The 27,572-nt window shown below is 43.5% G+C and overlaps 1 protein-coding gene across 8 annotated transcripts in view; it reads right to left on the bottom strand.

Annotated features, from left to right (window-relative positions):
• Positions 1 to 27,572, bottom strand: part of LOC125467495 (prolyl 4-hydroxylase subunit alpha-1-like) — a 78,065-nt gene that overhangs the window by 25,116 nt on the left and 25,377 nt on the right. For all 8 annotated transcript variants that reach the window (XR_009443020.1, XM_059640405.1, XM_059640401.1 and 5 more), the window contains 7 exons: positions 13,462 to 13,579; positions 11,939 to 12,035; positions 11,607 to 11,758; positions 8,047 to 8,184; positions 4,885 to 5,124; positions 2,729 to 2,934; positions 1,038 to 1,214 (listed from right to left, as the gene is read on the bottom strand). Coding sequence is in view for 7 of the 8 variants with exons in the window: in XM_059640405.1 (XP_059496388.1) it covers positions 1,038 to 1,214; positions 2,729 to 2,934; positions 4,885 to 5,124; positions 8,047 to 8,184; positions 11,607 to 11,758; positions 11,939 to 12,035; positions 13,462 to 13,579 (1,128 nt within the window). In the remaining variant the exon portion in view is untranslated. The remainder of the gene's footprint in view (positions 1 to 1,037; positions 1,215 to 2,728; positions 2,935 to 4,884; positions 5,125 to 8,046; positions 8,185 to 11,606; positions 11,759 to 11,938; positions 12,036 to 13,461; positions 13,580 to 27,572) is intronic.

The raw sequence follows: 27,572 nt of genomic DNA, 5'->3' as shown, positions 1-27,572 counted from the left end.
ACTTCCCTACCTCTTGGCTCAAACGTTCAAGAAGACAGTCTAAATTCAATCACTGATGATCATTGATTGACAGTAAGTAAAACGCACTTTAAAAAATTCATGGGCAGAGTGTAGGCACTGGCTATGCCTTCTTGAAGCGAAATGAGAGGTTTGTAAGGCAATTAAGAATCACTTGGGTCTGAAGTCACACAGTTTAGGACAGCAAACTTCATTTGCTGAAGAACATGAGCAGAGCTGATGGGTTTTTACGAATAATTCATGTTGTTTCAGAGTTATCATTACTTATACCAGCCTTTTATTCAACATTTAATTAGCTGAATTTAAAATCCCCAGATGCCATGATTTGACTTGAACTCATGTATTCAGATCACTAATCCAGGCATGAATTACCAGAGCAGTAATAGAACTGCTACACCATACAAATGCAATTAATTCTGCAATAATTACCATAAAATCAAACACAAGAGCTTAAGTTTTCAAAATGAAGACTGTGAGATTTTGTGATAAGTATATTTTCCTCAGTCAGTGCCCCACCTGAAAGTGGTGTATAGATACTGATAGGCTTCAGAAACATGCATGCCACTACTGACTTGTACAGATCCTACACTCCTTCAGAGTGGGGTTCCTGAAGCAACACTAGGTGATGCTTAATACAGAGGGGGCCCCATGGCACAAACTATCATCTTACAGCAAGGAGGGCTCACAGAATGCTCCCCCATCTTGGGTTTGACTGAACAATATGCATCATTGTCCAAGGCATGCAGGTCAATGATCTGCGCCATGTTTTGAACGAATGACACTCCTAGACTACGCACCCACAAGGTCAGTTCATAACAGCTTTAACATTATCTTTCAGAAGTGGAAAGGCTCAATTTGATCTGCATGTGACAAGCATACAAAAGACATGACCTTCCAAAAGGGTTTGAAAAATACCATGCAATAGATTACATTGAACAACAGCTTCTAAATGCCACTCTGCAACATACAGATAGTGAGGAAACACACAAAAGGCATCTCAGAATGATATGATATCCTACCCTTGGCTTTGCCAGTTCTTTCACTCGCTCAATTTCCTCATCAGAAATTATATCAATGTAACGAATAATTCGTGGTTTGTCCCATTCATCTTGCTGCTTCACAGGTTTCAGAATGTACACGGGATTTCTGTTTGCATCTGAATAACGGCAAAAGAGCCTTTTCTGTCTTCGAGGAGTCTGCACAGAAAAAGAAATGAAGACAGGCATCTACATAGTGCCATATAACATTTATTGAAAGATTTCAAAGTGCTTGACATCTTGATTTAAATTTGCAGTACAAAGGCCATTATGTAGAGAAATGCAGAAGCATTTTGTTTCCATAGCCAGTTGTAGTAAATGGACACAAGAGGAAGAACCAGTTCATGCAAGTTTTACATCAAATTCAAAGCTTTCCAGATACCAATTCACTGTTTCATTATTCAACTGAAGAGAACCAATGCCATACATGCTGTCAATACAACTGGACAAACTCTCCAGATAAATAAACAGCAAAGCCAATAATTCACAGTTATTCTTACTGTAGTGAAAGTCTGGTGCCACTGACTCAGTCCAAACAATGCAGTGGTTGAAGCTTGACATTTTTCATCAGTTTTGTTACCCCAATTTGCTCTACTATCCCCCCATTGTAAACGGTGGTCCACTTTGCCCAGAAATCTGGCCAAACAACCATTCTTCAACTGTCTAATCCGCAAGCCAAGAGCCTGTCCAATTGTAGGCAGTAACACAGTTGAGCCCAATCTGGCTAGCAACACACACAAAAAAAACCACATGCATCACTGAACATCAATCAGTAGTGAGATGTGCGGCCAATTCTCTTGGCTTATGACTTGTCAAGCGATAAATGTTGAAAGTTTTCCGGTATACTTGATTTGCATTTAAAAGTTTTATTTATATAGTTTCATTTATATATGACTCTTGAGTCACAGTGGTAATGTCTCCAACCTCTGAGCCAGTAGGCCTGGGTTTAAGTCCCACTTGCTCCAAGAAGTGTGCAATAACATACTTGAACAGGTAAATTAGAAAATCAAATCTAAAATCTCCGGGGCACAGTGGTAGTGTCCCTACCTCTGGGACAGACGGTCTGGTTCAAGTTCTATTTGGTCCAAGGGTGTGTCATAATGCATTTGAATAGGGCGATGAAAAATATCAATAGAGCAGCTTACACTGCTTCAGGGTGCCTCACAAAATTAAGTGCTGTACAGCCAATGAGGTATTTGTGAAATCTTCACAGTTTTAATGCAGGAAACATTGCAATTTGCACAAAGCAAGGTCTTAGAAAGAACAGGGAAAGAAATAACCAGATCATTCAGTAGTGTTGGTTAAGGGATAAAAATTAGCCAAGTCATCAGTGCTGTGACAGCATTCATTCTCAAGGTGGGGTGTGTCGATGGTGATGTCAATTTTAACGTGTCATCTGAAATTGTGTGCTCAAGTCTTTGGGATGAAGCTTGAATATATGACCTTCTGGAGTCAGATGAGATGGCCACTGCTGAGCCACAGGTTAAAAAGGTGTCTTCACTCCTTTATCCATTTGATCTCCTCAGTGATGAAAATCAAAAGAAGAATCTGTCACCTTCTCTTATTCATCTTGTGCACATCACATACTGCACTGATACAGGAGCAAAACACAGGTACTTATGTAGCAAATCCTCATCATTCAGGAATCTATTTTATTCAAATAATTCACCTACCAGTTTGATGCCTTCACCACGGCACAGCATTTCATATTTCTGCCTTTCTGGTAGGTAATCTTTGATACGCTCTCTCTTAGGCTGTGAAACAGTTCCTGATTTATTTCCTTCTGTGTTCTGAGCTGTGTTTGACTTTTCCTTTTTCTGGTCAGCCATCATATATTCAAAATACCTCAGATTTCCATTTGCTCGCTGGTGCTCAGGATCTACAACAAAGGTCAGTATAAGGTCTTGCACAAAATTCTTACCTTCTAACCACACTTCAAATTAAATGCAATTTGGAACAATGAATGGTCCAGTCTCTAAGTTCCACTGTCTTGGTATTTTTCAATATTCTCTTGCCCTAGCAAGAATAGCACTGAAATTTAAAAACTGTTGGACAAAGCCGGCCCTTTGGATCAACAAAATTCACATTAGCTGTCTCATGCAGTCGCCACTTTAAGAAAGACAAGTCATCTAGGTAGATTGCTTAGTATGTGCGAGATGCTTTTTTGTAGCTGTACGATGGTGCTTAGAAGAGGTGATGGCCTAGAGGTATTATTGCTGGATTGATAATCCAGAGACCCTGGTAATGTTCTGGGGATCAAGGCTCGAATCATAGCAGATTGTGGAACTTGAATTCAATAAAAATCTGGATAACCACAAAACCATTGTCAGAAAAATCTATCTGATTCACTAACGCCCTTTAGGAAAGGAAACTGCCAACACCTGCCCACATACCACCTACATCCAGGCCCCTAAACAGTCCTTCCAGGTGAGACAGAGCTTCATCTGCATCTCCTCCAATCTCATCTCATGCATCCTGTGCTCCTGATGTGTCTTCTCTACATCAATTAGGCCAAACAATGGTTTTGCTGAGCATCTTCACCTGGCCCGCAACAGCACAGTCACTGCACATTTCAACTCCACTTCACCCTCCTCCCCCATAATATGTCCGTCCTCTGTCTCCTCCAGTGTCTCAGCGAGTCTGAACGCAAATTTGAGGAACACCTCCTTATTTTCTACCTGGGTACCCCACAACCGGGAGGACTCAATATTGAGTTCTCTAATTTCAAATAATCTTCCCACCTCCCCCACTTCCATTCCACCTTCTCACCCTCCCTTCCAGCTACCAACTGGAACCATCCCTCCCATCAACTAACCAGGATGTACTCACTACTGGTGTCCACCTATCACCATTCCGCTACCTCTTTCCCCCCCCTCTCTTTATCTGCAGCTTCCCCTTATCCCCACATCCAGTCCTGAAGTAATATCCAAAATGTTGACCGCTCCTTTCCTCCAGATGCTGTCTGGCTTGCTGTGTTCTTCCAGTCTCCTGTCTTTCAACCTTACTTTGTCTGGTCTACAAGTGACTCCAGACCCACAGCAATGTGGTTGACTCTTAACTGCCCTCTAGGCAATTACGGATGGGCAATAAATGCTGGCCCAGTTAGCACAGCCCTCATCCCGTGAATGAATTAAAAAAAGAAAAATGGACAACACCATTAATTTGTAAGAAGAAAATGATCCATCAAGAAAACAAGTTAGTTAAAGGTACTGCAGAAAGTTACATACGCTAATGGACTTCTACTGTTCTCAAACAGGTTTTCTAAGCTAATAATTAGGTATCTGATTCTAGACTTCTACTGTTCTCAAACAGGTTTTCTAAGCTAATAATTAGGTATCTGATTCTATTTGGCTCTTATTTCAACTGTGTTAATTCTCGATGAATGAGACGTGAGGATTTTTGTTTGAAATATACTGGCTACAAGAGCATTATTTACCTATCAGGTTGAAGAGACTTAGCATAAAGAGTGATAACCTTGATCTTTCTAGCATATTGAATACGTTGGTATACCAGTCGGTTAAATGTTTGAATTAGAATTTAGAATTATGATCAATACTATGACTAATTATGAATAATCAGATATCTGTTGACAATGTAAAAGGTACAATTATGAAACTGACCCTTTTCTCAGAAGATATTTTTTGCTTATAAATTGCTTCTAAAAGTACAAATACAGCTTTTCCCATGTAATAATTTTTAAATAATGGTCATCCTTAATTGGGATTCACTTTAAATTTCCCTTTGAAATTGGCTTTTGATCCTGTGTGTCTTTACTGAACTGTATCTTTACAATCACTTGTGAAAGGAACCTTTCACAAAGCATCCTTACCTAGTGTCAGCAGCCTCTTTGTGAGCTCCAATGCCTTGTCCAGATCACCTTGCTGATATACTGCATAGCTCAGGTAGTCCAGTACAGTGATTTTGTTTATGTTGGAAACCTCGCCTGCATCTAGCTGTTTCAGTGCCTGCTCCATCCACAGCTCTGTGTGGTAGTAATCTGTATCCGTGTAGGCTACTTTTCCCAACTCATAGCAGTCTTCTGCTGTGAGCGATGTTTTATGCTTCACGCCTGAGAGGAAATAGGCAAACAGAATTACGCCTTTGCTGGTCTGGGTCAGACATAGCATTTCCAGTTCCCCAACTTCGTATGTAAAATTTTAGCCTTTTGTCTAAATCTATAATTGGCTTCAAACCTCTGATTAGTCACCTCTTGCAAGCTTAAACTCATTCCACTCCAAACACATTCCTATTATAAAATAACATAGTGCAGAGCAGAAGGAACACAGCAGGCAAGCAGCTGGAAAGCTGAAATTTCTGACGAAGGGTCCTGACCTGAAATGTCAACTTTCCCTGCCTGGCCTGCTGTGTAATCTCAGACTCCAGCATCTGCAGTTCTTGCTGTCTCTGACTGTTCCTCTTATGCCAGATTTATTACAATATCCTTGCCTTTCTCCATCACAGAAAAGAATATCTTCCATTGAAATGCTTAAATTTCTCCCCAAATTCCTCGCGAGAAGACCTTTAAAACCCAACTCTTAAACAAAACATTTTGTCATACCTTCTGATATTGCCCCATCCACAACTACTTGCATTCAGTGACTACTTTCAATTCTTCGTTGCCAATTCAGAGAATTATGAACCTTAGGAATTGTCAAGTCCAGAGAGTTGTGGAGACCTCAGTGTTGATGAATTTGAGGCTGAGTTGGACAATTTTTTTCATCTCTCAGGAAATCAAGGCAATTGCAAAGGGAGTCAAAAGAGGAATTAAGGCAGAATCGCAGCCACCATCGTACTGAATTGCGGAACAGGTTCCAGGAATTATAGCTTTGTTCCTGCTCCTATTTAGAATTAGGTTTTATTGTCCTGCATACTCAAGTACAGGGATTCCTGAGTATAGTGAAAAGAGTACAAAGTCACAATTCCCGGTGCCATCGTAGGTACAATGGTACCGAGGTACAAAATCTTCATATGAAGTAGAAATAAAGCTAAAGTTCAACATTCCAGTCCTTCGTTAGCATCTGGTAATATTCATGTTAGTTGAACTTTGGGGCAGTCCTTTTCCTTATATCCCTCAATAAAACCCACTCTACTCGGTTTTCATTACAGCTTTAAATCTATCTAAAAGCCTGTTACACACTTCTACAGTACAGCACTGGACTGGGACCCTAAAAAGGCACTCACATCCTATGGTAGGTCTTCAAGACACAACATTCTGGCTTAGAGATATGAGATTCTGAACATCCACTTGTTTTAGAATCAGGGTAAACAAAAGCTTTTCCTTCAAAGTGTTTCTCTCACATGATCACTCAAAGCAGATACTTTACATCAAACTGTACAACTAACAGGAGATGAAGTGTCAACTGGAAGAAATTAACGGAAGTAGAGTAGAATGCCAAATGAGCCATATACTTGTCTTACAGTTCATCCTCTTTTTCTCAGAGAAATACCGTGTTTATGTTGCTACAGTAGCTTTTACTCAGTGGATAATGGGCAAACCCATGTCATTGGCTAGTGATCCAGAACCTCTAAGGCTCTGGGGACATGGGTTTGAATGCCATCATGGCAGATCGTCAAATTTGAATTTTATAAAATAAACATCCTAATAATGGCTTTGCAACCACTGTTGATATTTGTTGAAAACCTATCTGGTTCACCAATGTCCTTTAGGGAAAGAAATCTGGCATCCCAACCTGGTCTGGTCTACATGTGACTCCAGACCCACAACAATATGGTTGACTCTTCAGACCCCTCTGAGCAATTAGGAATGGGCAATAAATGCTGGCCTAGCCAGCAGGCCCCACATCCCACAGGCAAATTTTTTTGAAAAAAATTACGTCACTAAGAATAGTGATTGTGAAAAATATTGAGATGTTTAGATGTAAAAGTTATAACTCGATCCAACTAATATAGTCTGAATTTGAACACTGAATCTTTTGTTCAATTCATGTATTTTGTAATGGTAAAGGTACGTGGTGACAAAAACGTATACTTTAAAGTAATATTATCATAACTATCATATTTTCTACTTATCATACTTCTGCATAAACGTTAATTTAAACATAGAACATAGAACATTACAGCACAGTACAGGCCCTTCGGCCCTCGATGTTGTGCCGACCTGTCATACCGATCTCAAGCCCATCTAACCTACGCTATTCCATGTACGTCCATGTGCTTATCCAATGACGACTTAAATGTATCTGAAGTTGGCGAATCTACTCTGTTGCAGGCAAAGCGTTCCATTCCCTTACTACTGAGTAAAGAAACTACCTCTGACATCTCTCCTATATCTTTCACCCCGCAATTTAAAGCTATGCCCCCTCGTGTTCGCCGTCACCGTCCTAGGAAAAAGGCTCTCCCTATCCACTCTATCTAACCCTCTGATTATTTTATATGTCTCAATTAAGTCACCTCTCAACCTTCTTCTCTCTAATGAAAACAGCTTCAAGTCCCTCAGCCTTTCCTCGTAAGACCTTCCCTCCATACCAGGCAACATCCTAGTAAATTTCCTCTGCACCCTTTCCAAAGCTTCCACATCCTTCTTATAATACGGTGATCAGAACTGTACACAATACTCCAAGTGCGGCCGCACCAGAGTTTTGTACAGCTTCACCATAACCTCTTGGTTCCGGAACTCGATCGCTCTATTAATAAAAGCTAAAACACTGTATGCCTTCTTAACAGCCCTGTCAACCTGGGTGGCAACTTTCAAGGATCTGTGTACATGGACACCGAGATCTCTCTGCTCAAAATTTGTCTGTATTTTAATCTGACCTTATTCAGCCACTTCTGCCACCAGAAGGTAAAACCATTTTAAAATTGTCTGGCATGTTGCAGCTACTAACATGGAACTGACAAATACTCAGATGCTTTCTCTCACAGTTTTTAGCAAACCCAGCAAAGTCACTGCAATTTTGCTGCCATCTGTACATCTGCCAGAGCTGAGAGCCAAGGACATTACTAAAATGTAAGACTGCCTTTTTCCACATACCTGGCAAGTTGCCCTGAGAGATGGTCTCTGCATCCAGATTGTACGTGTCCTGCAGACGTATCAGAGCCTTGGCAGCTCCAGTTTGATCTTCATCATTTGGCAAGTGCTGTCTCTGAATGGTGAGGTTAGAAATGAACCCTGTGGAGAGACAGGGTAGTAGCAATGCATCAACACTCAAAAACTAAAGATCAAATTCAAAATATACATCAGGTCAAGGGCTTGTAACATACATTCTGTCCTGATTCAGCAGACGGAAGCAGACCTATTGCCTCACGCTTACAAGGAATCAGATGACGTGGCAGGTTAGTTTATTTGTATTGCTACCTCGGCTGTTCCAATTTATAACAACTCATTTTCTTCTATTAAAACCTTTCTTCATTTAACTGCTGGGACACATGCAAAAACACAGAAAATTCACTCATTATCTGTTTCACTTTTGGTTCCATCCATCCTTTTTTAAGGCAGGATTTCACCTTAACACTTCAGTCGGGCCAGTGGGTCCCCACAGCACTTTTGTTCATCAGTGTCTTTATGAGACACTGCCCTCTAAATTTGATATGTGCTTTCATACTCAGGCAATTGTTCCAGGCCAGAGAAACCTCCCCAAGTGCCAGCAATAATCTGCCTGGTTCAACTTCACTAAAAGGTGCTGTGGCAGAGAATAGATTCTCCCTCCCCACTTCTGGTTCGATTCCAGATGAGTCAAGACAGGCCAGTTGAATACAGTCAGTTAAAAACTGAAGAGTTAACAAATTGCTGAAAATGAGTGGGAACTTGGTTAACTTCACCTTAATCACCATGCTAATCCTTAAACTACAGTTTCCAAACTAGGGTTTGAGAAATTATCAGGTTTCTGACTGTTTGTGTTAAACATATCATTTATCATGACCACTCAGATTCAGGAGCACAAAATTTTATATACCTGCAAATATTTGCTTATCATCATGGTGTTTTGGATGCTGTATGACAAATATATGAGTAGAAGGATTCCTGCAACCATACCTGAAATTCAATGCATTGTTGTTTTTGGGTGAGGTGTCACTATTTATTAGGTGTCACAACCACAGTTTTGGGAAATCCTGTCCTAAAGTCTTACTCGCTGTTTTGTTCTACAGGGCCCAGAATGCAGATGGGAGGTGGAATGGAGGTTGTCACTGGAGCGACAGTTTACTATTCTATTAGAATTAGCATGTTACATTACCAATGTAATGTATTAACTTCAGATCAAATTGTCCACAACTTGTACACTCTCTTGTTCCTTAACCACCTCCTTTTAACAAGGTTAAACTGGCATTTTTTTGGCTCAATATGTTTCATTAATTTAAATCAAATTAAGCACTCACTGATAGTGATGGGGTTTTCAGTCAACCTTTGCTGGTGGGTTGTTTGCTCGTGTCCACTTCTCAATGTCACTCAAACCCATTAAGGAGATAAACATGACACCTCACACACCAGAATGTGGATAACCCGAGACATAAACCAGTGTTGGACGTGCTACAGCAGTAGATAAGTTCAGTTCAAGCCAACCATGCCTGCATTCACAGAAGTTAGAGAGCTTTTGAGGAGGAAAGTTTTTAACACCACCTCTGCTTTGTTCAGCGCCAAAGTAACTCAGCGCCTGCCTAACCTAATCACATCTTTTTAAATAACATGCCCATGAAAATGCATTACTGCTTCAATTGTTTGAAAATTGTTTTACCACCGCCTAGACATTTTCAACTGGGAAGAGTTGAATGCTGAGACATGTCTCGTTATTTACTCATGCCAGGATTGCAACCAATTTAGAATGTGGCTCGCTCCACTGCACTTTGCTTTATAACCTCCATCTGCCAAATGAAGTTTATTTAAAAGTGTAGTGCAGTAAAACTGCTGGTTACTGCATAGGTTGAGCTCAAATAGCCCCCACCGCATTTAGAGACTCCTAGCTTTTCCAGTGTAAGTATTTTAATATGAAACCCAGCTGTTTTAACTGGAATTTATTTACTGAATAAAGTGCAGATGTGAGCTTGATGTGTGGAATCAGTGACACAAAAACAAAGTTGCCAGGTTCCCGAAGGTTAAATCTTCTGAGTTTCTAGAACGTGCTCTCCTCTGGAGTCCAGACTAAGAACAAGCCAGTTTTGGATGATAATCCTTTAAATGCACTCATTGTCGAGTTAGGAAACACTAAACACACCTACTAAAAATAACTTCTCACAACTACTTTTTTTTCTATGACACGCACATTCCAAAAGTCATAAACTACGAGTCAAGATTAGGCTGATCATATCTATTATGCTCGTCTTACCCAAGCACACAGAGAGAGAAAGAGAGAGAGAGAGAGAGAGATACTGAGTGAACAGCAGGTTTGTGGATATTGGGCTGGGAGCATTCATCAGCATGCTGAAGAGAACGCATCATTGATGGTAGGTCAGCAATGAGGATCTCTTTCCCGAAGGAAACACTAACAGGCAAAAGGAAGTCCCAAAGTATAAACTAATACGTGTACATACCCAAAACAATATGCTACTTATTTTTAATCAAAAAAAGATGTATGGATCAAACATAGAAAACAAGGTTTCAACTGCAAATGGTATTGGATGCAGCAGTGCTGCAGTCACACTATGAAACTGCAGGTCATAGCTGCCTGTGATGTTTTAAGTTACAAATTCCAGCTGTGGCATCATGATGAGATGCCAAATAAAAACATAAAAAAAACCAGTATGCATAGCAGAAACAAAAATCCCCTGTGGCTACTCTGCCAGCTGCTTCAATAAATACCAGTAGTAGCTACACATGGAGAACGGACTTGTTAAAAAAGTGAATATTTTACTTTCAAGCAAGTTAAACGTGCATTTGATAATTTGTAGCTCTCAGGCTTACGGTTTACATGATATCATCTCGCTTAGCAGATTTCATAGAATCATAGAATCCCTGTAGCATGGAAGCAGGCCATTTTAGCCCAGCAAGTCCACACCAAGCCTCCAAAGTGCATCCCACCCAGACACCCATCCCCACACACCACCCTATCCCTCTACCTCTGCATTTCTCATGACTAATGCACCTCACCTGCACATCCCTGGATACGACGAACAATTTATCATGGCCAACCCACCTAAGCTGAATATCTTCGGACAGTGGGAGGAAACCCACACAGACACAGGGAGAATATGCAAACTCCACACAGACAGCTTCCAAGGTTGGAATCGAACTCGGGACCCTGGCATAGTGAGGCAGCAGTGTTAACCACTGAGCCACCGTGCTGCCATTTGTACAAACACAGGTATTTAAGAAGCAATTGATTCCCATATTTTAGTTTTTGCGAATGAGATTTTCTGTTCTTATTCCACACAGGTAATCTGGAGAAGAAATTGTTAAGGAAATTCTTCTAAGGTGCAGTGTTTGTGAAGTGATTCATGAGTTGGCTTGCCCTGCCCTTTCAGATGATAGGTATGGCAAGAATGGGGATTGGCTGAGAAAAATACAACGGCAAATAAATGAGGCAGCAAGGAGCAAGGGGAAGTGGGAAGAATAGATGTTGTTCCTCAAACTACTCAAAAGAAAGCTGATTAGCCACTGACCATCTGACATGTCTTTGAGGACCAAGTTCTCTAGCTCCATCCATTCTGTGTTCAGTCGTTTCATCAATTTAAAAGCATTCACTGGATGCCCTAGGAACTCCTCTGGGTCTTTTGTCGCTGTCTCAGTAAGTTGATCCAATTTTTCTGCCCAGCTAGTATGATTGAAAAGAAATTAATGTTAAGAACTAATTAAACCTTTACTGTCATTATATATTAATGCAGATCACAATTGTGCAGTGCACAAACAGGTCAGCCACATGAAGGGACAGAGAAAAAAGTAACACACGGATAGAGTGGAAGCTAATTGCTATTAATTCAAGAAACTTGCTTACCGTTTGATTTCACCCAGTTTGCTCTCTTCCGCTTTGATGTAATCTTTCAATGAAGTCAGCAGATCTTTCTCAGTGTACAGCAAATCAGTCATCTGGCCTGCCCAACGAAGGCAAAACAGATTTTTGCAAGGTGCTTTTCATAAAAGAGCAATTTCATTAACAAGAAAGTTAACACAATTTTCTAAGGAATTTAAAAATATCCTTTGATAGTCCCAAAAAAAGCCAAGTTATATGCTAAAACATTTGTATCAAATCATGTAAGAAATTAGTTACATTGAATTAATGTATTTTTGGAAGGTACAGCAAGTACATTCATAAACTAAACCAGTAGGAGGGGGGCGAAAAGGGACTGACTGCATACATGTTCAACCTACCATACCCCACCAGAGTCCTGCCAAAGCACTGCCACTGCCATTTACAAACAGAGGGCTTTTTGATTTGTTTCTGATTTCCACATGGCTTCTCACCCAACCGAACCTAAGATTATTTTTCATTTGGAACAAACATTGGAATATTATCATGGTGTGCCTGCTCACAATCAAGCAATGCTTTGGAGTTTTGGTACACTTCTGTTTTGAGGTTAAAGTGAACATACAAAGACCTACATGACTCATCTTCTATTATCCTAGTCATTGTATGAGGCAATGGTAAGTACTTTTATTGTGCAATCAATGAGTTTACCACCCATGGGAGATGAAGAAAACTTCTAGAGGAATAAAGCTTTAAAGCCATGGTCATAACGGGCTCAGTGCATTACTGTTACATTTATGATGGCCACCCAACAAAGCCTAGAAATTAATATTTGGCCTTTAAATCAACAAATTTTCAAAAAAAAAAATGGGAATGGTGTGGCTGATGTTTCCATTTGATACAATTTGCTCTGTGAATAAGTTCTGGAATTGGACAATTCTGTAAACGCAAACTTTGCTTGGCCTGAGATCAATAGAATAATAATGGCGTCGCAAGAGTGGGGATGCCGTAAGGTGGGGATCCAGTAATGCTGTTCCCATCACACACCAGACTGGTGTCAACACTTGAAGCGTGCGCCATCCCAAGTTATGTAATTACAGATACACAATTCGTTCCCTGGCTGCTTCCAATGTCATGTTGTAACAGAAGGTTTGTGAGATTTGATTCACAGGAATTCCCTTTCATTTGACAAGTCAATCCAGATGATATATGGGGTTACAGAATAACATTTATTTTTACAATAGTGAATTTATCTTGTCGTATTGCTAGGACAGAGAAGTGCTTTGAATTCAGAGGTCTAGCTTTTCTCAGATCACACAGACTACTGTTTTGCTTTTGGACCAAGGATTCTTTCGTCTTGTGCATAGCTTAGAAAAACATTGGGACAGTAACATTAACGTGCAGGTTATTTTGATAAAGTATAAACGAAAGGTCAACGCATGCAAGATTTCAGCCCTTTCCTCTTACCCATGACTTCAGTACAGGTATAATTAGACAAACAATAATTCCTTTTAAAAAAAACTACTCAAACCAAACAGGAAAAAGGCACCTACCAATAGATGTGAAGAAATCAGTATGAGCCTGAGTGAAAGAAACCAGGACTCCTAGTCCCAATATGCACCAAATCTTTATAAATGCCATGGCTTGCCAACTAGGCACTTCACAGGTGCTCTACAATAGATAACATGAGCAAAATGGGAGAGGTAAGTGCTTAATCATTTCCAAGAAATTGAACAAATCAGAATAACGGTTAGCATGAGTAAGTTACAAGTAAGGGTGCGAATGAAACTTTACAAATGCATTTCTCTTCATATTTTCAAGAGTATAACAATAAAGAGCATCAGTGACATCACTTATTTTGAAACAACTATAAGTCATAGAATGGTACAAAATAAGGTCATCCTGTCCAGTTGGCTATCTAATTGGTCCCACATCCACAATCTTTTGCCATAGCTCTACAAATTTCCCCTGTTCAAGTATTTATTGAATTTCCTTCAAAAAGCTGCTAATTAAACTGTTTTCACGACTGTTTTAGGTCAGATCAGTCTACTTGTCACCTTTGACAATGTTCGCAATCATGACTCCCCAACTTTCATGGTCCCTGACAGCAACCAACATTTTGGTTTTGTTCCCAAATCTAAGAACCATTCTGTTTTCTTAAACAGAGTGTAATTCTTCCTTTCTCTTCTTCTGCTACCCTCAGCTTTATCAGTCAAGACCAGATGTTCTGGTTTCTTTCTCAGAAGTATGTGCCAAAGAATTATTGCAGTATTTTGGTGATCATCTTCAAAAACGCTTCTTGAGTGTCTGTCTTCTTTCATTACTTTTGTACGTTGACCAACTCATCCTGATCGTAAACTTCAGAGGCCACAGCTCTATTGCTTTTAGTTAACAATTACGCAAGCATTTTGTTCTTCATGTTACCCTTTCATCCTTTTTCCAATTTCTTAAAATCATACAAATGTTTCTCAAAATGAGAGTCAGGATATTAGTTTGATTCAAGTTATGACATTCTCCCCTTGGAGCCAGTGAACATGTTACTTGAACATGTTAGTAATCCCTGTATTAAAATGAGGAGACAGGTAAAGATTATTAATTGAAATTTTGGATCAACAGACTTCAGAACAGTCTGATTAACCTGTTTTCCACAAAATTCCATAGTTCGTAGTTCAAGCTCACAACTTGTAAAGTTTGCTGCACTACTGGTGTTCCAGACTCTGTCCAAATATTAAATTAAGGTCATTTCTGGTCATTTTGAGTGGATGTTAAAGAGCCCATTAACTTGGGAAAGAATAAAGCAGAGACCTCTATTAATCTATTTCAAGATGGAAACTGATGCACTTTGGTATTTTAGAGAGCATGTAGTGGTAGACAGACCTGGGTATATATGTACACAAATCATTAAAAAGGTCAGATAAAGAAAACTGTTAATAAAGATATAGTGCTTGTGGCTTCATAAATAGGGCGAGAGTGTACAAGAGCAGGGAAGTTACGATGAATGTATATAAGACAGTGGTCTGACTTCAGCTGGAGTTCCGTATACAATTCTGGGCACCACAGTATAGGGAGGATGTGAATGACTTAGACAGTGCTGAAGAGATTTACGAGAATGGCTTCAAGGGTGAGACAGTTCTGTCATGTGGAAGTTATTTGGAGAAGTTGGAACTGTTTTCATTAGCGAGAAGGCTAACAGGAGATTTGGTAGAAGTTTTCAAAATCATGAAGGGTCTGGACTGATTGGATACAGAGGTAGTGATGCAGTGGTAAATTCACTGAACTCTTAATCTGGAACCTCAAGGTCATGTGCTGCTACACGGGTGTGAATCCCACCATGCAAAATGGTGAAATTGGAATTCAATAAGAATCTGGAATTTAACAAAAACGTAGACTAATGGCGATGATTTAACCATTGTCGTTTGTTGTAAAAACCCATCTGGTTCACTAATGTTCTGTAGGGGAAAACAACTGCCATCCTTACCTGGTCACGGCTATATATGACTCCAGACCTACAGCAATGTGCTTGATTCTTAACTCTCCTCTCAACAATTAGGAGTGGGCAATAAATGCTGGTTTAGCCAGGGATGCCCTCATCCCTTGAATTACAAAACAAAACTGTTCCCACCTGCGAACAGATTAAGAACCAAAGGTGACAGCTTTAAATTGATTTGCAAAAGAAGCAAAGGTGAGATAAGGAAAAAAAAAGTTCCTCACACACAGCCTGTAAAGTGTAGTGGAAGTATGTTCAATTGTGCCATTCAAGAAAGCGTTGAATGATTATTTAAATAGAAACAATATGCAAAATTACTGTCATCTGCACCATTACAATCCCATGATTCCGTGAAAGTGGTCTTGCAATTTATAGCTGTTTGTGGGACCATGCTGTGCGCAAGAGTTCGATTTCTCATAGTTCCTTTGATTTTCTTCATCAAGATCAAATTGCTGACAGTCACAAAATGATGGAAGATCTTAGAGATAGTAGGAATTGCAGATTAGCGGGTTTTGAGAAGATTTGTAGCTCAGGTTGAGGTTCTAGATGTGAGTTTGCTCGCTGCGCTGGAAGGTTAGTTTTCAGACGTTTCGTCACTATTCTAGGTAACATCATCAGTGAGCCTCCGACGAAGCGCTGGTGTTATGTCCCGCTTTCTATTTATCTGTTTAGGTTTCCTTGGGTTGGTGATGTCATTTCCTGTTATTTTTCTCAGAGGATGGTAGATTGGCTCCAAATCAATGTGTTTGTTGATGGAGTTCCAGTTGGAATGCCATGCCTCTAGGAATTCTCGTGCGTGTCTCTGCTTGGCTTGTCCTTGGATGGATGTGTTGTCCCAATCAAAGTGGTGTCCTTCCTCATCTGTATGTAAGGATACTAGTGATAGTGGGTCATGTCGTTTTGTGGCTAGTTGATGTTCATGTATCCTGGTGGCTAGCTTTCTGCCTGCTTGTCCAGTGTAGTGTTTGTCACTGTTTTTGCAAGGTATTAACTACGTCTGGGAACAAACCTTCAAGCTCAGTGAACCAGCTTACATCTGGAACAGAACAAAGACCCGCTCTCTTGTGGACCGAGAGGAGGAGAGTGCTGTCTTGGAGGTGAAAGGAGGACGTCGGGTTGGCTGTGCACCTTGCGACCAGTGGATCTTAATGCTGGCTTCGGCCAAACGCTGGTTCAGGGGAGCAGCCAACCTGCAACGGTGGCTGCGGCAAGTGCTCGTGCCCCAGGTCAGGGGGTCCGGAACACCATCCGTGTTTCTGTAAAGAAGGTGGATGAAGGTGCACCTGTGGACCGCACCTTCTTCGTGAAGGGGGTCCTGTTGGACTGTTGTGGGTTCGCTGCTGCGGACATTTACTGCCTGCAGGATTTCCCTGGAGGAGGTTTTTATGACGTGACCTTCAGGAGTGCCAAGCTTTGCGAGCGCTTCCTGGAGGTTTTCAAGGAGAAAGGAGGTGAGGGCCCCCTCTCTGTATTGACCGCTGTCCCGCTGTTTGTGATGCCAGCACAGAGGAGCCGTATGGTGACTGTACATACTTACAACCCGCATGTGCCAGCAGTTGATGTCGACCTTCCTCGGAAGGTATGTGAAGGTGGAAGGGGACCTAACTGACATCATGGACCCCTTTGGCATCTGGACGAGTAAGAGGCAGGTCAAGGTGACGCTGAAGATGGGCGCGGACGGGAATGTTGTACACCCACTGACCAGCTTCGCGATCGGCGGGAGCAGGGGCTACCTGACCTATGCAGGGCAACCTAAAGTCTGCCACGCCTGTGGTAGGTCAGGTCACGTGGCAGCCGACTGCAAAGCCACCATCTGCAGGAACTGCAGGGAGGAGGGACACCTTGCAAAGGATTGCCCACGAGAGAGAAGCTGCAACCTTTGCGGGGAAGCAGGGCACTTCTATAGGGCATGCCCGCGGCGGGTGACCACCTACGCCCAGGTCGCCGGCAGGGGCAATGCGGGGCCAGCGCCCCCCCCCCCCCCCCGGCCCCGAGGAGGGGAAGGCACCAGGGCCCAGCAAGGACCCCACTAATGTGCAGGAGGGCCAGGCCGTGCAGGAGGGCCCAGCCCGCAGCATGGGCCCGAGGCCAACAAAGCGCCCTTGCAGTCTTCCGCTCCCCCCCGACAACCCGGAGTCGATGGAGGCAGCGACAGGCAACCCAGAGGAGTGGGTGACGGTCCGGAAAGCGAGGAGGAAGGTGCGTCGGCGGGCCCAGGAACCGCAACCATCAGGCAGGAAGAGGCAGCTACAGCAGGGCTATAAGAGCTCCTCTGACGAGGAGGATTTGGAGAGGGCCCACCCAAAGCAGAAGTTAAAGATCTCGAGGGGGAAGGAAAGCAGCACCCCGCTTCCAGGTGACGGGAGGCGTCCTGAGGCTCCCTCCGACAACCAGTCAAGTGCCGCTGGAGCACTGGAGGGCCCCCCGGAACATCCTGGCGGGAAGGAGGAAATAACGCGTCCCCAGCCTGACCTGGAGCCGGACCCTCCTGCCTCTGCACCCCTGACGGGGGGATGCCACCCGGAAGGCAGCACGGACGGTTTCCTGAGCCTGGAGAGCGTCCAGCAATTAGCCCGGGCAATGGGCATGAAGGGACAGATGGAGGGGCTGGACCTTGGACTTGGGGAGGGTGCTGCGGTCACTGCCCACAATGGGGGTCCGAGTTGCGAGCATTAATGTGCGCAGCGTCAAGTCAACCGCGAGATGTGTGTCCACGTTGACCTACCTGATCACCATCAAGGCAGACCTCCTGTTTCTGCAGGAGTGCGGGATACCGCACCTCGGCAGGTACGGGAAATGGTCCGGCGCCTGGGCCTTCGATCTGGTCGGGGGGTAACGACTGTTGCTCCTCGGGCCTGGCTATTCTGCTGCGGGGGCGCAACTTCACCATCTCTCAAGTTCAGGAGGTGGTGGTGGGGGGGCGCCTCCTAGTGGCTGACATCACCTATAGGAATGCTCCCTGAGGCTGATCAACGTGTACGCCCCAGCGGTACGGAGTGAGCGGTTGGCCGTCCTGCAGCGGCTTCCACCCCTGCTGGCTACGTCCAGGCCGGTCATCCTAGGCGGAGACTTCAACTGCATCATCGATGCAGATGGAAGATCCGGCGTGGGGACAGTGGGTGGGGGGAGTCAACTGGACGTCACGTCCAGATTCCTGATGGGCACGGTGAAGGACGCCAAGCTGCTCGACGTCTTCAGCACCCCTGCAGACGGAGCGCCGCAGAGGTACACCTGGTCACGGCCAGACGGGTCTATCCGCTCAAGGATAGACTTCCTGTTTGTGTCTCGGGCGCTCTCGGTCAGGTCCACCAGCGTCCAGCCGGTGTTCTTCTCTGACCACTGCCTCCTGCTGGCCGACTGTCACTTACAGGACGACCAGCCGGCCGGCAAGGGGATGCGGAAGCTCAACACGACTCTGTTGACCCCAGAGAACGTCGAGGAGCTTAAGAGGGAGTACGCCGGTTGGAAAACTGTGAAACCCCTCTTTGAGTCTCCAGGCGACTGGTGGGAGACGGTGAAGGAGAACATCAAGAGGTTCTTGGTCCTCAAGGGTGTTCAGAAGGCAAGTGAGAGGCGGGGAAAGCTGTCGCGACTCCAGAAAAGGGTGCAGAACCTGCTCCTTCTGCAGTTGATGGGGGTCGATGTCACGGAGGACCTCCGCGAGGTGAGGGGCCAGCAAGCCTCGCTCTTCGCCGCGGAGGCCTCCCGAATAATCTTCCGGTCCAGGGTCCGCTCCGTGGAGCAGGACGAGACGTGCTCGCGCTTCCTCTTTCAGAAGGTGCACAAAGAGAGCTCTCTGCTTAGCCGGCTGAAGGAGGACGACGGCTCGGTGACATCGTCTCGGCCCGACATTTTGAGGATCAGCAGATCCTTCTATGCTGGACTGTACGAGACGAAGCCCAGGGACAGCACGGCCTCCGAGTCGTTCCTGTCGTCTATCACGGAGGTCTTAGACGACGGCACGAGGGAGTGGCTGGACCGGCCGATATCCCTGGACGAGCTGGCCAGAGCCCTCAAGTCCTTGCAGAGGAATAGGACTCCCGGGAGCGACGGCTTACTGGTCGAGCTGTATTCCGCTCTGTGGGACGTGGTCGGCCAGGACCTGCTGGAGGTGTACGATAGTGCGCTTTGGGCAGGGGAAATGTGCAAGTCCATGAGGAAGGGCATCATCACCCTCATTTACAAGAGGAAGGGGGAGAGGGAAGAAATTAAGAATTGGCGTCCCATTTCACTATTGAACGTGGACTACAAAATCCTGGCCAAGGTCATAGCCAACTGGGTCAGGTCTGTCCTGGAGTCGGTGATTCACCCTGACCAAACCTGTGCTCTGCCGGGCAAGAAGATCGCCGAGAGCCTCGCGCTCATCAGGGATACGATCGCCTACGTACAGGACAGGCAGGTGGACACCTGCCTCGTCAGCCTGGATCAGGAGAAGGCCTTCGACAGGGTCTCTCATGCTTACATGAGGGATGTCCGGTTCGGGGAGGGCATCTGCAATTGGATCCGGCTGCTCTACACCAACATCGTTAGCGCAGTCTCGATCAACGGGTGGGAATCGGACAGTTTTCCTGTCAGATCTGGAGTCAGGCAGGGCTGCCCGCTCTCTCCTGCCTTGTTCGTGTGCTGTGTGGAGCCCTTCGCCGCATCCATCAGGAAGGACGTGAGCCTGAAGGGCGTGACTATCCCAGGCAGCGGAGGCCTTCCGGTCAAGACCTCCCTGTACATGGACGATGTCGCCATCTTCTGCACCGATCGTTGGTCGGTGAGTAGCCTATTGGACATCTGCGGCCAGTTTGAACTGGCTTCGGGTGCCAAAGTCAATAGGGGTAAGAGCGAGGTCATGTTCTTCGGGAACTGGGACGACTGCTCCTTCATCCCCTTCACCGTCAGGACAGACTACCTGAAGGTGCTGGGTGTTTGGTTTGGTGGAGCTGAGGCGTGCACTAAGACTTGGGAGGAGCGTATCACCAAATTGAAGCAGAAGCTGGGCAGGTGGACGCTCCGGTCCCTCTCCATCGCGGGTAAGAACCTGGTTGTCAGGTGCGAGGGGCTTTCGGTACTGTTGTATGTGGCGCAGGCCTGGCCTATTCCCTAGACCTGTGCCGCTGCAGTCAGCGGCATTCCACTTCATTTGGGGGTCAAGGATGGACCGGGTCCGCAGTGTCACCATGTACAAAGACCTGGAAAATGGGGGAAAAGGGCGTACCGAACGCCACCCTCGCCCTGACGGCTACCTTTGTGTGCGGCTGCATCAAGCTGTGCGTAGATCCTCAGTATGCAAACACCAAGTGTCACTACTTACTGAGGTTCTACCTGTCCCCGGTGTTGCGAAGGATGGGCCTGGCCTCGTTGCCGCGGAACGCTCCGAGTAGTTGGACCGTTCCGTACCTCCTGTCCTTCGTGGAGAAATTTTTGAAAGTAAACACCTTTGACCACAAGGCCGTCAGGCAGTGGTCAGCACGTAGTGTCCTCGAGACCCTTTGGGAAAAGGAGAGGGTGGATCCCGTCGTATGGTTCCCCACGCAGACTGCCAAAGTCGTTTGGCAGAATGCCTCATCGCCAGAACTTTCAAACAAGCACAAGGACATTGCTTGGCTGGCAGTGAGAGGGGCTCTGCCAGTGAGATCCTTTATGCATGCCCGGAATCTCTGCGCCACCGCACGCTGCCCTCGAGGTGGCTGCGGGGGGGACGAGACTGTCGATCACCTCCTTCTGGAGTGTGCCTATGCGCAGGAGGTCTGGAGGGGGATGCAGTGGTATTTGTCGAGGTTCGTCCCGAGCAGCTCCGTGACGCGGGACTCCGTCCTCTACGGGCAGTTTCGGGGGACGCACACCGAGACCAACATCAACTGCGCCTGGAGGACCATCAATGCGGTGAAAGACGCTCTTTGGTCTGCCCGCAACTTGCTGGTCTGCCAGCTGAAAGAAGTGACTCCGACCGAATGTTGCAGGCTGGCGCACTTCAAGGTCCAGGACTACGCGCTGAAGCTTGGGGCAGCCGTCGCCAAGGCGCGGTCGGGAAAGACCACGGTATGAAACCCCTCGTCCAGAATCGAAAAAAGGGCCCTATCTGGTAACTGGGCCCAGCTGGCGCCTTCCCCAACTGGTCAGGGGGCCAACTGGGACTGTGTGGGGAGACGACTGCCGGGGTATTTTCTTTGCTTTGTTTTTTTTTCTTCTTTGTTTGTTTTTTTCCTTTAGTTGATGTATGTACCCCCTGGGTAACCCGGAGCGGCTTGCATGACTGGGTAGGTGTATAAATATGTTTTATTTTTTGTACATCTTATGAATAAAGTATATTTTTTCAAATAAAAAAAGAAAGGTGACAAAACGTCTGAAAACTAACCTTCCAGCTCAGCGAGCAAACTCACATTCAGAAGGAACTGCAGATGCTGGAGAATCTGAGATAACAAGGTGTGGAGCTGGATGAACACAGCAGGCCAAGCATCAGAGGAGCAGGAAGGCTGACGTTTCAGGCCTGGGCCAGATTTCACATTCAGATAGAAAGTAGTTAGGAACCCTGGTTCTTAACTTTATTGGATTTCACTAATACATCACTAGCATATTACAGCGGGCCCTACCTTTGTCAGTCAGCAAGTGACAGTGAGACTTGCTTTCCCCTGAAAGTTTCTACAACAATTGCCCATATCTATGAAAACACCTGTGTGATGCAAACAACTTAAATTATAGGTATTTTCCAAATTTGTGGGCCTTAATACACACCTCTTATATCTCTTTAAAGCGTGTTGGTAGACCTATCTCTCAAAATTATACTTTCCCAACAAATAAATCATAATTGTCCTTGACCTCTGGATTCCAATAAATCATGACAAGCTCTTTTCAAACCAGTAATATACAAATAGCTCCATATTCCAGTTTCTCATTGTCCATAAATGTGTTTGTAACACAATGCACAGTTTCAACCTATTTCCCAAAAGTATTCTTTTATAGATACTCAATTCCAGAGAAATATCAGTCCTATCTCAGCTTGTAAATCTTTACTTAACTGATCCTCCAGTTTTGTGTAGCTCAGATACATCTTTACAATTCCTTCATGAGTCGGACTCCCTCAGATTTCCTGAGTCCGATGACATAAATATTTTTCAATTCTGGTTTAATCTCGCTCAGATCTAACAATTTTAGGACATTTATGCAAGTTCTCATGACTTAGTAGGTCCAAAGACTGGAAAGCACTGCTGTTGAGTTGACTGGTTCCCCTGAGCTGATTCAATTCTTCTGCTCCAAAGTCAAAACAAATGTCCTACCTGTTTACTGTACCTGTCATGAATCAGCAAAGTTTAAAACGACTGCACTGCTCTATCAGTCATTTATAAGTGCAGAATGTGAAATTACTCGCTAACACATTTCATGGAAAAATTACATGGATAGTTTAACTACCTGAATACATGATAACTGAATGCATTGTGTACAAAAGCTGTGGTCCACTGCAGCTGCTCCCTTTTTTAACAGTCTAATTAGATCTGTGTTTCAGAAAGTGCATTCATACAACAAGTGTTGTATCATGCATTATTCCGTGCACATGAACGCCTGTTGTAACACACCCTCCTGCTTGTGGTTTCTTGCTTGTAAATCTGTCTGCTAGCATGTAGAAACCATGGTAGAAAGACTGCAGTCATACTTATTTAATGCTTCATTACATCTCTCTCAAGTCTTGTTTTAGATACATACTTCTATGCAGGCAGTTGTGGCTGGTAATCTTCTGCACAGTACGATCCCACAGACATCAATAAATTGCAAGACCGGCTTCACAGAATGGTAATGATGCAGATGACAATAATTTTGTATATTGCTTCTATTTAAATAACTATTCCATGCCTTCATGATGGTTCAATTGAACCTGCCTCCACCACAGTCTTCGGGTCATGTATTCCATATCCTAAATCTTACTAAGTGTGAAGAAAATTTTCAAACCTCACCTTTGCTTCTTTTCCCAAACATATGCATTTTGACATGTGCAGATCCTTTAAGGTGTCAAAATCTTACCAGTGGACAAAAGAAGGTTGAATTATGAATCAGAAACCAAACTGAACCATCACAGCCCATCAGACTGGTCTCAAAGTTCAAAAACATTCTACATCATCTCATTGTTTATTTTTGCCCTCTTCTTTGGCCAAAGATCTATCCTATTCCTTTTTGTCTGCACTGAGATGGCCCAATTCCATACTTCCTTTGGGCAACATGCTGCTCATATTCCTCAATGCTTGCAACTAAACTCTCCATTACCTTCTCTCTTCTGCAACTGAAATAATCAGTAATTATGTCAAAACATTTCGCAGGCTTTATTTGTCTAGATCAGATACAATGCCTTGAGCATCATTACTTCTGTGGGCCCATTCATCCACTTGGACATTTTTTAAAAAAATTCACACCTTGGAAGGGAATGATAATGAGCTAGCAGTAAATTATATCAAAAATGAAACTCTCAAACTGTCATTTTCTGAAATACTGATATAGAGGATGTGCAGAACACAAATTTATTACAGAAGTTTGCCAACAGTGAGGTGTTCATCTGATGTTCTTCGTTATTATTTTAATACAGGAGTTAAGTCATTCATTTTAAATGATACATTACCATTGACAACAGCAGTTACTAGGCTATTAGACTTTTTGAGTCAAGAATGATTTGACTTATATCAGCAATTATATGGCCTATTAAGTCATTGAGTGTTAGCAAAGCCATGATCGATCTTAGCACCTACAGAAATTGTGGTTTCTCCGTTAACAAACTGCACTGGTATTACACCTTTAATGTTGGAACTGTCCCAAGTCATTTCCCATTTGAGGAGTAGAGAGAAATCAGGAATGGAAGAAAGAGTGAGCTATTTGGAAAAGCTAAGACCTGAACAATTAGGAGGAAAATTGCAGAACACAAGGACATGACGACAAGGGAGGCCACTACCAATATGTATGTGAATGAATGTGTTGGGGGGAGGATGGAGGCAGGAAGGAAACACACACAACAAGCTGGAAGATCAGAATGAGCAAGATGAGATATATACAGCTGGAAGAGGCTCTGGAGATAGGGATAAGTTATAGAAGTGGTGAAGGCATTTTAATGAAAAGGGAAGAAAAACAGCCCATTAACAGTTTCAACAGAATGCTTCTCTGCAGAGTCTGCTCAACTGCTGAATGCTTCCAGCACTTCTGTCAGTTATGGTTCAGCCCAAATCTCGGTGTCAGGGCTTGAACACAGAACCAAAAGTTAAGTACTGCAGTGCTGCGGGGTATCTGAGCATTGTTGGAGGAACCAACTTTCGGATGAGACGTTAAACAACATCAGGCCTCTCAAGTGAGTGTAAAAGATGCCACAGCACGAGCTCAAGTTCTCCCTGATGTCCTGGCCAGTATTTAATTACTCAACCGAGTGAACTAAAAGAGGGGCAGATATTCAGCCATTGCCACATTTCTGCTTTTGGCAGCTTCTGTGAGCAAACCAGCTGCCATATTTCCTAAATAACAACAAGCACTGCACTTCAAAAACATTTAGTTGGCTGGAAAATTGCTGTGTCATCCACCATTTGGGTTCAGTGCTTTATTAATGCAAGTCACTTTCTTGTCCAGTTCTTTGTTTTGCTAGTTTCCAGCATCTGCAGAATTTTGTTTTTATAGACTATTAACATTGTGAAGCAAACTACTCTAAAATCCAGTCAGACTGCTAAACATTTATTTCAGATCTTCAGCTGTGACAATTTGTTTTTATCATATAACAGTGCTCTCTTTTTGACATTCTACTAACGCAGTATTGAACAGCTTTTAATCTCAGTGGAATGCAGTACACAACTAGTTCCAATATTAGCATACCAGTACGGTGGAAATGAAATCAAAGCAGCAGTAGGCTGCATGCAAAGAAATAAATTGGTCTTTTTCTTCTTTCTCGAATCAATCACATGATACAAATGAAGTTTTAAATAGCTTGGCTCTGTTCCATTTAATAGTGCAGTGGTGACACATTCTCTGTCAGTACCCTTAAGCCTTCACGCATTGAATTATTCTGCATGGTGCAACAGAAGAGAATTGATCAAGAAAACATGCCACACATCCCTTGGGATCTCTTCAGCACAAGGCCAGCCTCTATTTTGTATCCTTTAATGCTCATTTGTTCAGTGTCAAATCAGCAATGAACACATGGGTAAAGAGATGGGACAGAAACAAAGTTGCTGGAAAAGCTCAGCAGGTCTGGCAGCATCTGTGGAGGAGAAAACGGAGTTAACGTTTTGGGTCCGGTGACCACTCCTCAGAACTGATGTGAGGAAGGGTCACTGGACCCAAAACGTTAACTCTGTTCTCTCCACCACAGACGCTGACAGACCTGCTGAGCTTTTCCAGCAACTTTGTTTTTGTCTCGTGATTAACACTCCACTTACATGAGCAAAAGGTCACAGAAAACTGGTCAGGCCTCTCACACATGACTAGCATTTCTCCACATAAATCTCCTTATTTTTTGCTACAAAAGCTTACTTTCCCAAGTGAGGTTATTTTGCAGAATACTATCTATTCAGGGCAAATCTTAAGGCAGTAATTTGAATTTGAAGTTCAGATAACCATTTCTGATAATCTTCTCCATTCTGCAATTTCTGCTTTGATATCACCTTAAGAGACTATGCAAATAATCGAAGAACTAGGCTGTAAAGTAGCATGTGGCCAGAAACAATTTAACAACATAGGAATTTGTAATGACCGCTGGTGAGTAACATTTGCTGAACCTGACAGTAATTCTGTCTGCTGAGTCATCCTATACTATAGATGTTTAAGCTGGACACTTCAAATTAACTAAACCCACTTGAAGTTTACTGACCCTATGTGAGGGATTGCTGAGTGTGCATGAAGGAACCAGAAACTCAACCTCTAAGATCTCACACTTCCAATTCTGCCATCCCAGGAATCTTCAATATTCATTGCTGTACCATTGGTACCTGAGCCTTAAGCTGCATTGTCTCTAAACTGTGGTTTTCATCCAATTCACTGTGACTCTCCCTTGCTCTCCTCTCCATCAAAATTCTGTTTGAAACTTGCCTCTTTTGACAAGATTTTGGTTGCTGGTCCTAATCTCTCACATGGCCTGTTGGCTAACTTTGAGATATACCACATAAAAGTGATTATAGGAACAGATGCTTGTTTTTCAGGTTAGGTTTTAGTTATTGCTCAGGAATCCCTTCTTTTCCCATCTCTGAACAGTGAGTAGAGACCCAAAGCAGATCAAATTTCAAGGATAAGATCAAAATTTCTGACGGAGCTCAGTGCTTGGCAGTCTTGGGTCTCCATTACTCAATGGGTCAACAGCACACAGGATTTTCACCTTGGGGATATGCACTGAAACCCAGCTCTGATTGATGAATGACACCACATGCAGGTTCAAACCCAAGGTGTGTTCACTGAAGGCAATTTCTGATAAAAATTAAGTCCTTAGACTGAAGCAGATTGGCTGAGATGGTAAAGAGATGAGGTTGGCCATGAGGAAAAAAATCTGCTTGTTTTCTGCCAAAACTGCACACTTGGGACAAGGGGTGACAGAAATGGGCATGCAGTTTTGTAACACTGGAATTTCACAAACTTTCCAAAGGAATTTCTCTTTCTCAGTTTAGTACAGCATTCTTCATAGACCTTTGAAAATTAAATTATTATCCATTCAGAATACAGCTTTGATTATTTGCAACATCTCAACTGAACCTGGGTCAGAACATGATCTTTTGTGATGCAGCATCCAGGGCTTCAATTATGAGATGTCTCCTGTTCCTCCTTTTAAAAGAAATTTAGATAAGAATTTGAAGCAGAGGAAGACAGAATGACTGGAGAAAGAGAATGACAGGTTTTGTAACGCACTTGCATAAATATGGCAACGGCACACTGAACAAAAGATCTGCCTCTGAAGTGACATTCTACAATTCTAAGATTGTTCCCTTGCTCATTGCAGTATTCTGTGCATTGGTCTAACCAACAGATCATTTCTGTCATCTTTCAAGATAACAAAGATCCCATAAGCAAATTCGAAAGAGTGAGGATTATTCAATCTATCCATACTGAGAGTTCATTGAGAAAACATTTTTATTGCTAAAATCTTACCAGAAAAGTGATACATAATTTCATGGGGTAACAATACAGTACAAGTAATTGCACAGTAATTATTAACTGCCATTTCTGCAAAAGAACAGAGAATGC

Source organism: Stegostoma tigrinum, chromosome 37 (assembly GCF_030684315.1).
Source record: "Stegostoma tigrinum isolate sSteTig4 chromosome 37, sSteTig4.hap1, whole genome shotgun sequence".
Lineage (NCBI taxonomy): Eukaryota > Metazoa > Chordata > Chondrichthyes > Orectolobiformes > Stegostomatidae > Stegostoma > Stegostoma tigrinum.
Note: the sequence above shows the minus strand (reverse complement) of the source record. Positions and strands in the feature narration are given on the sequence as shown.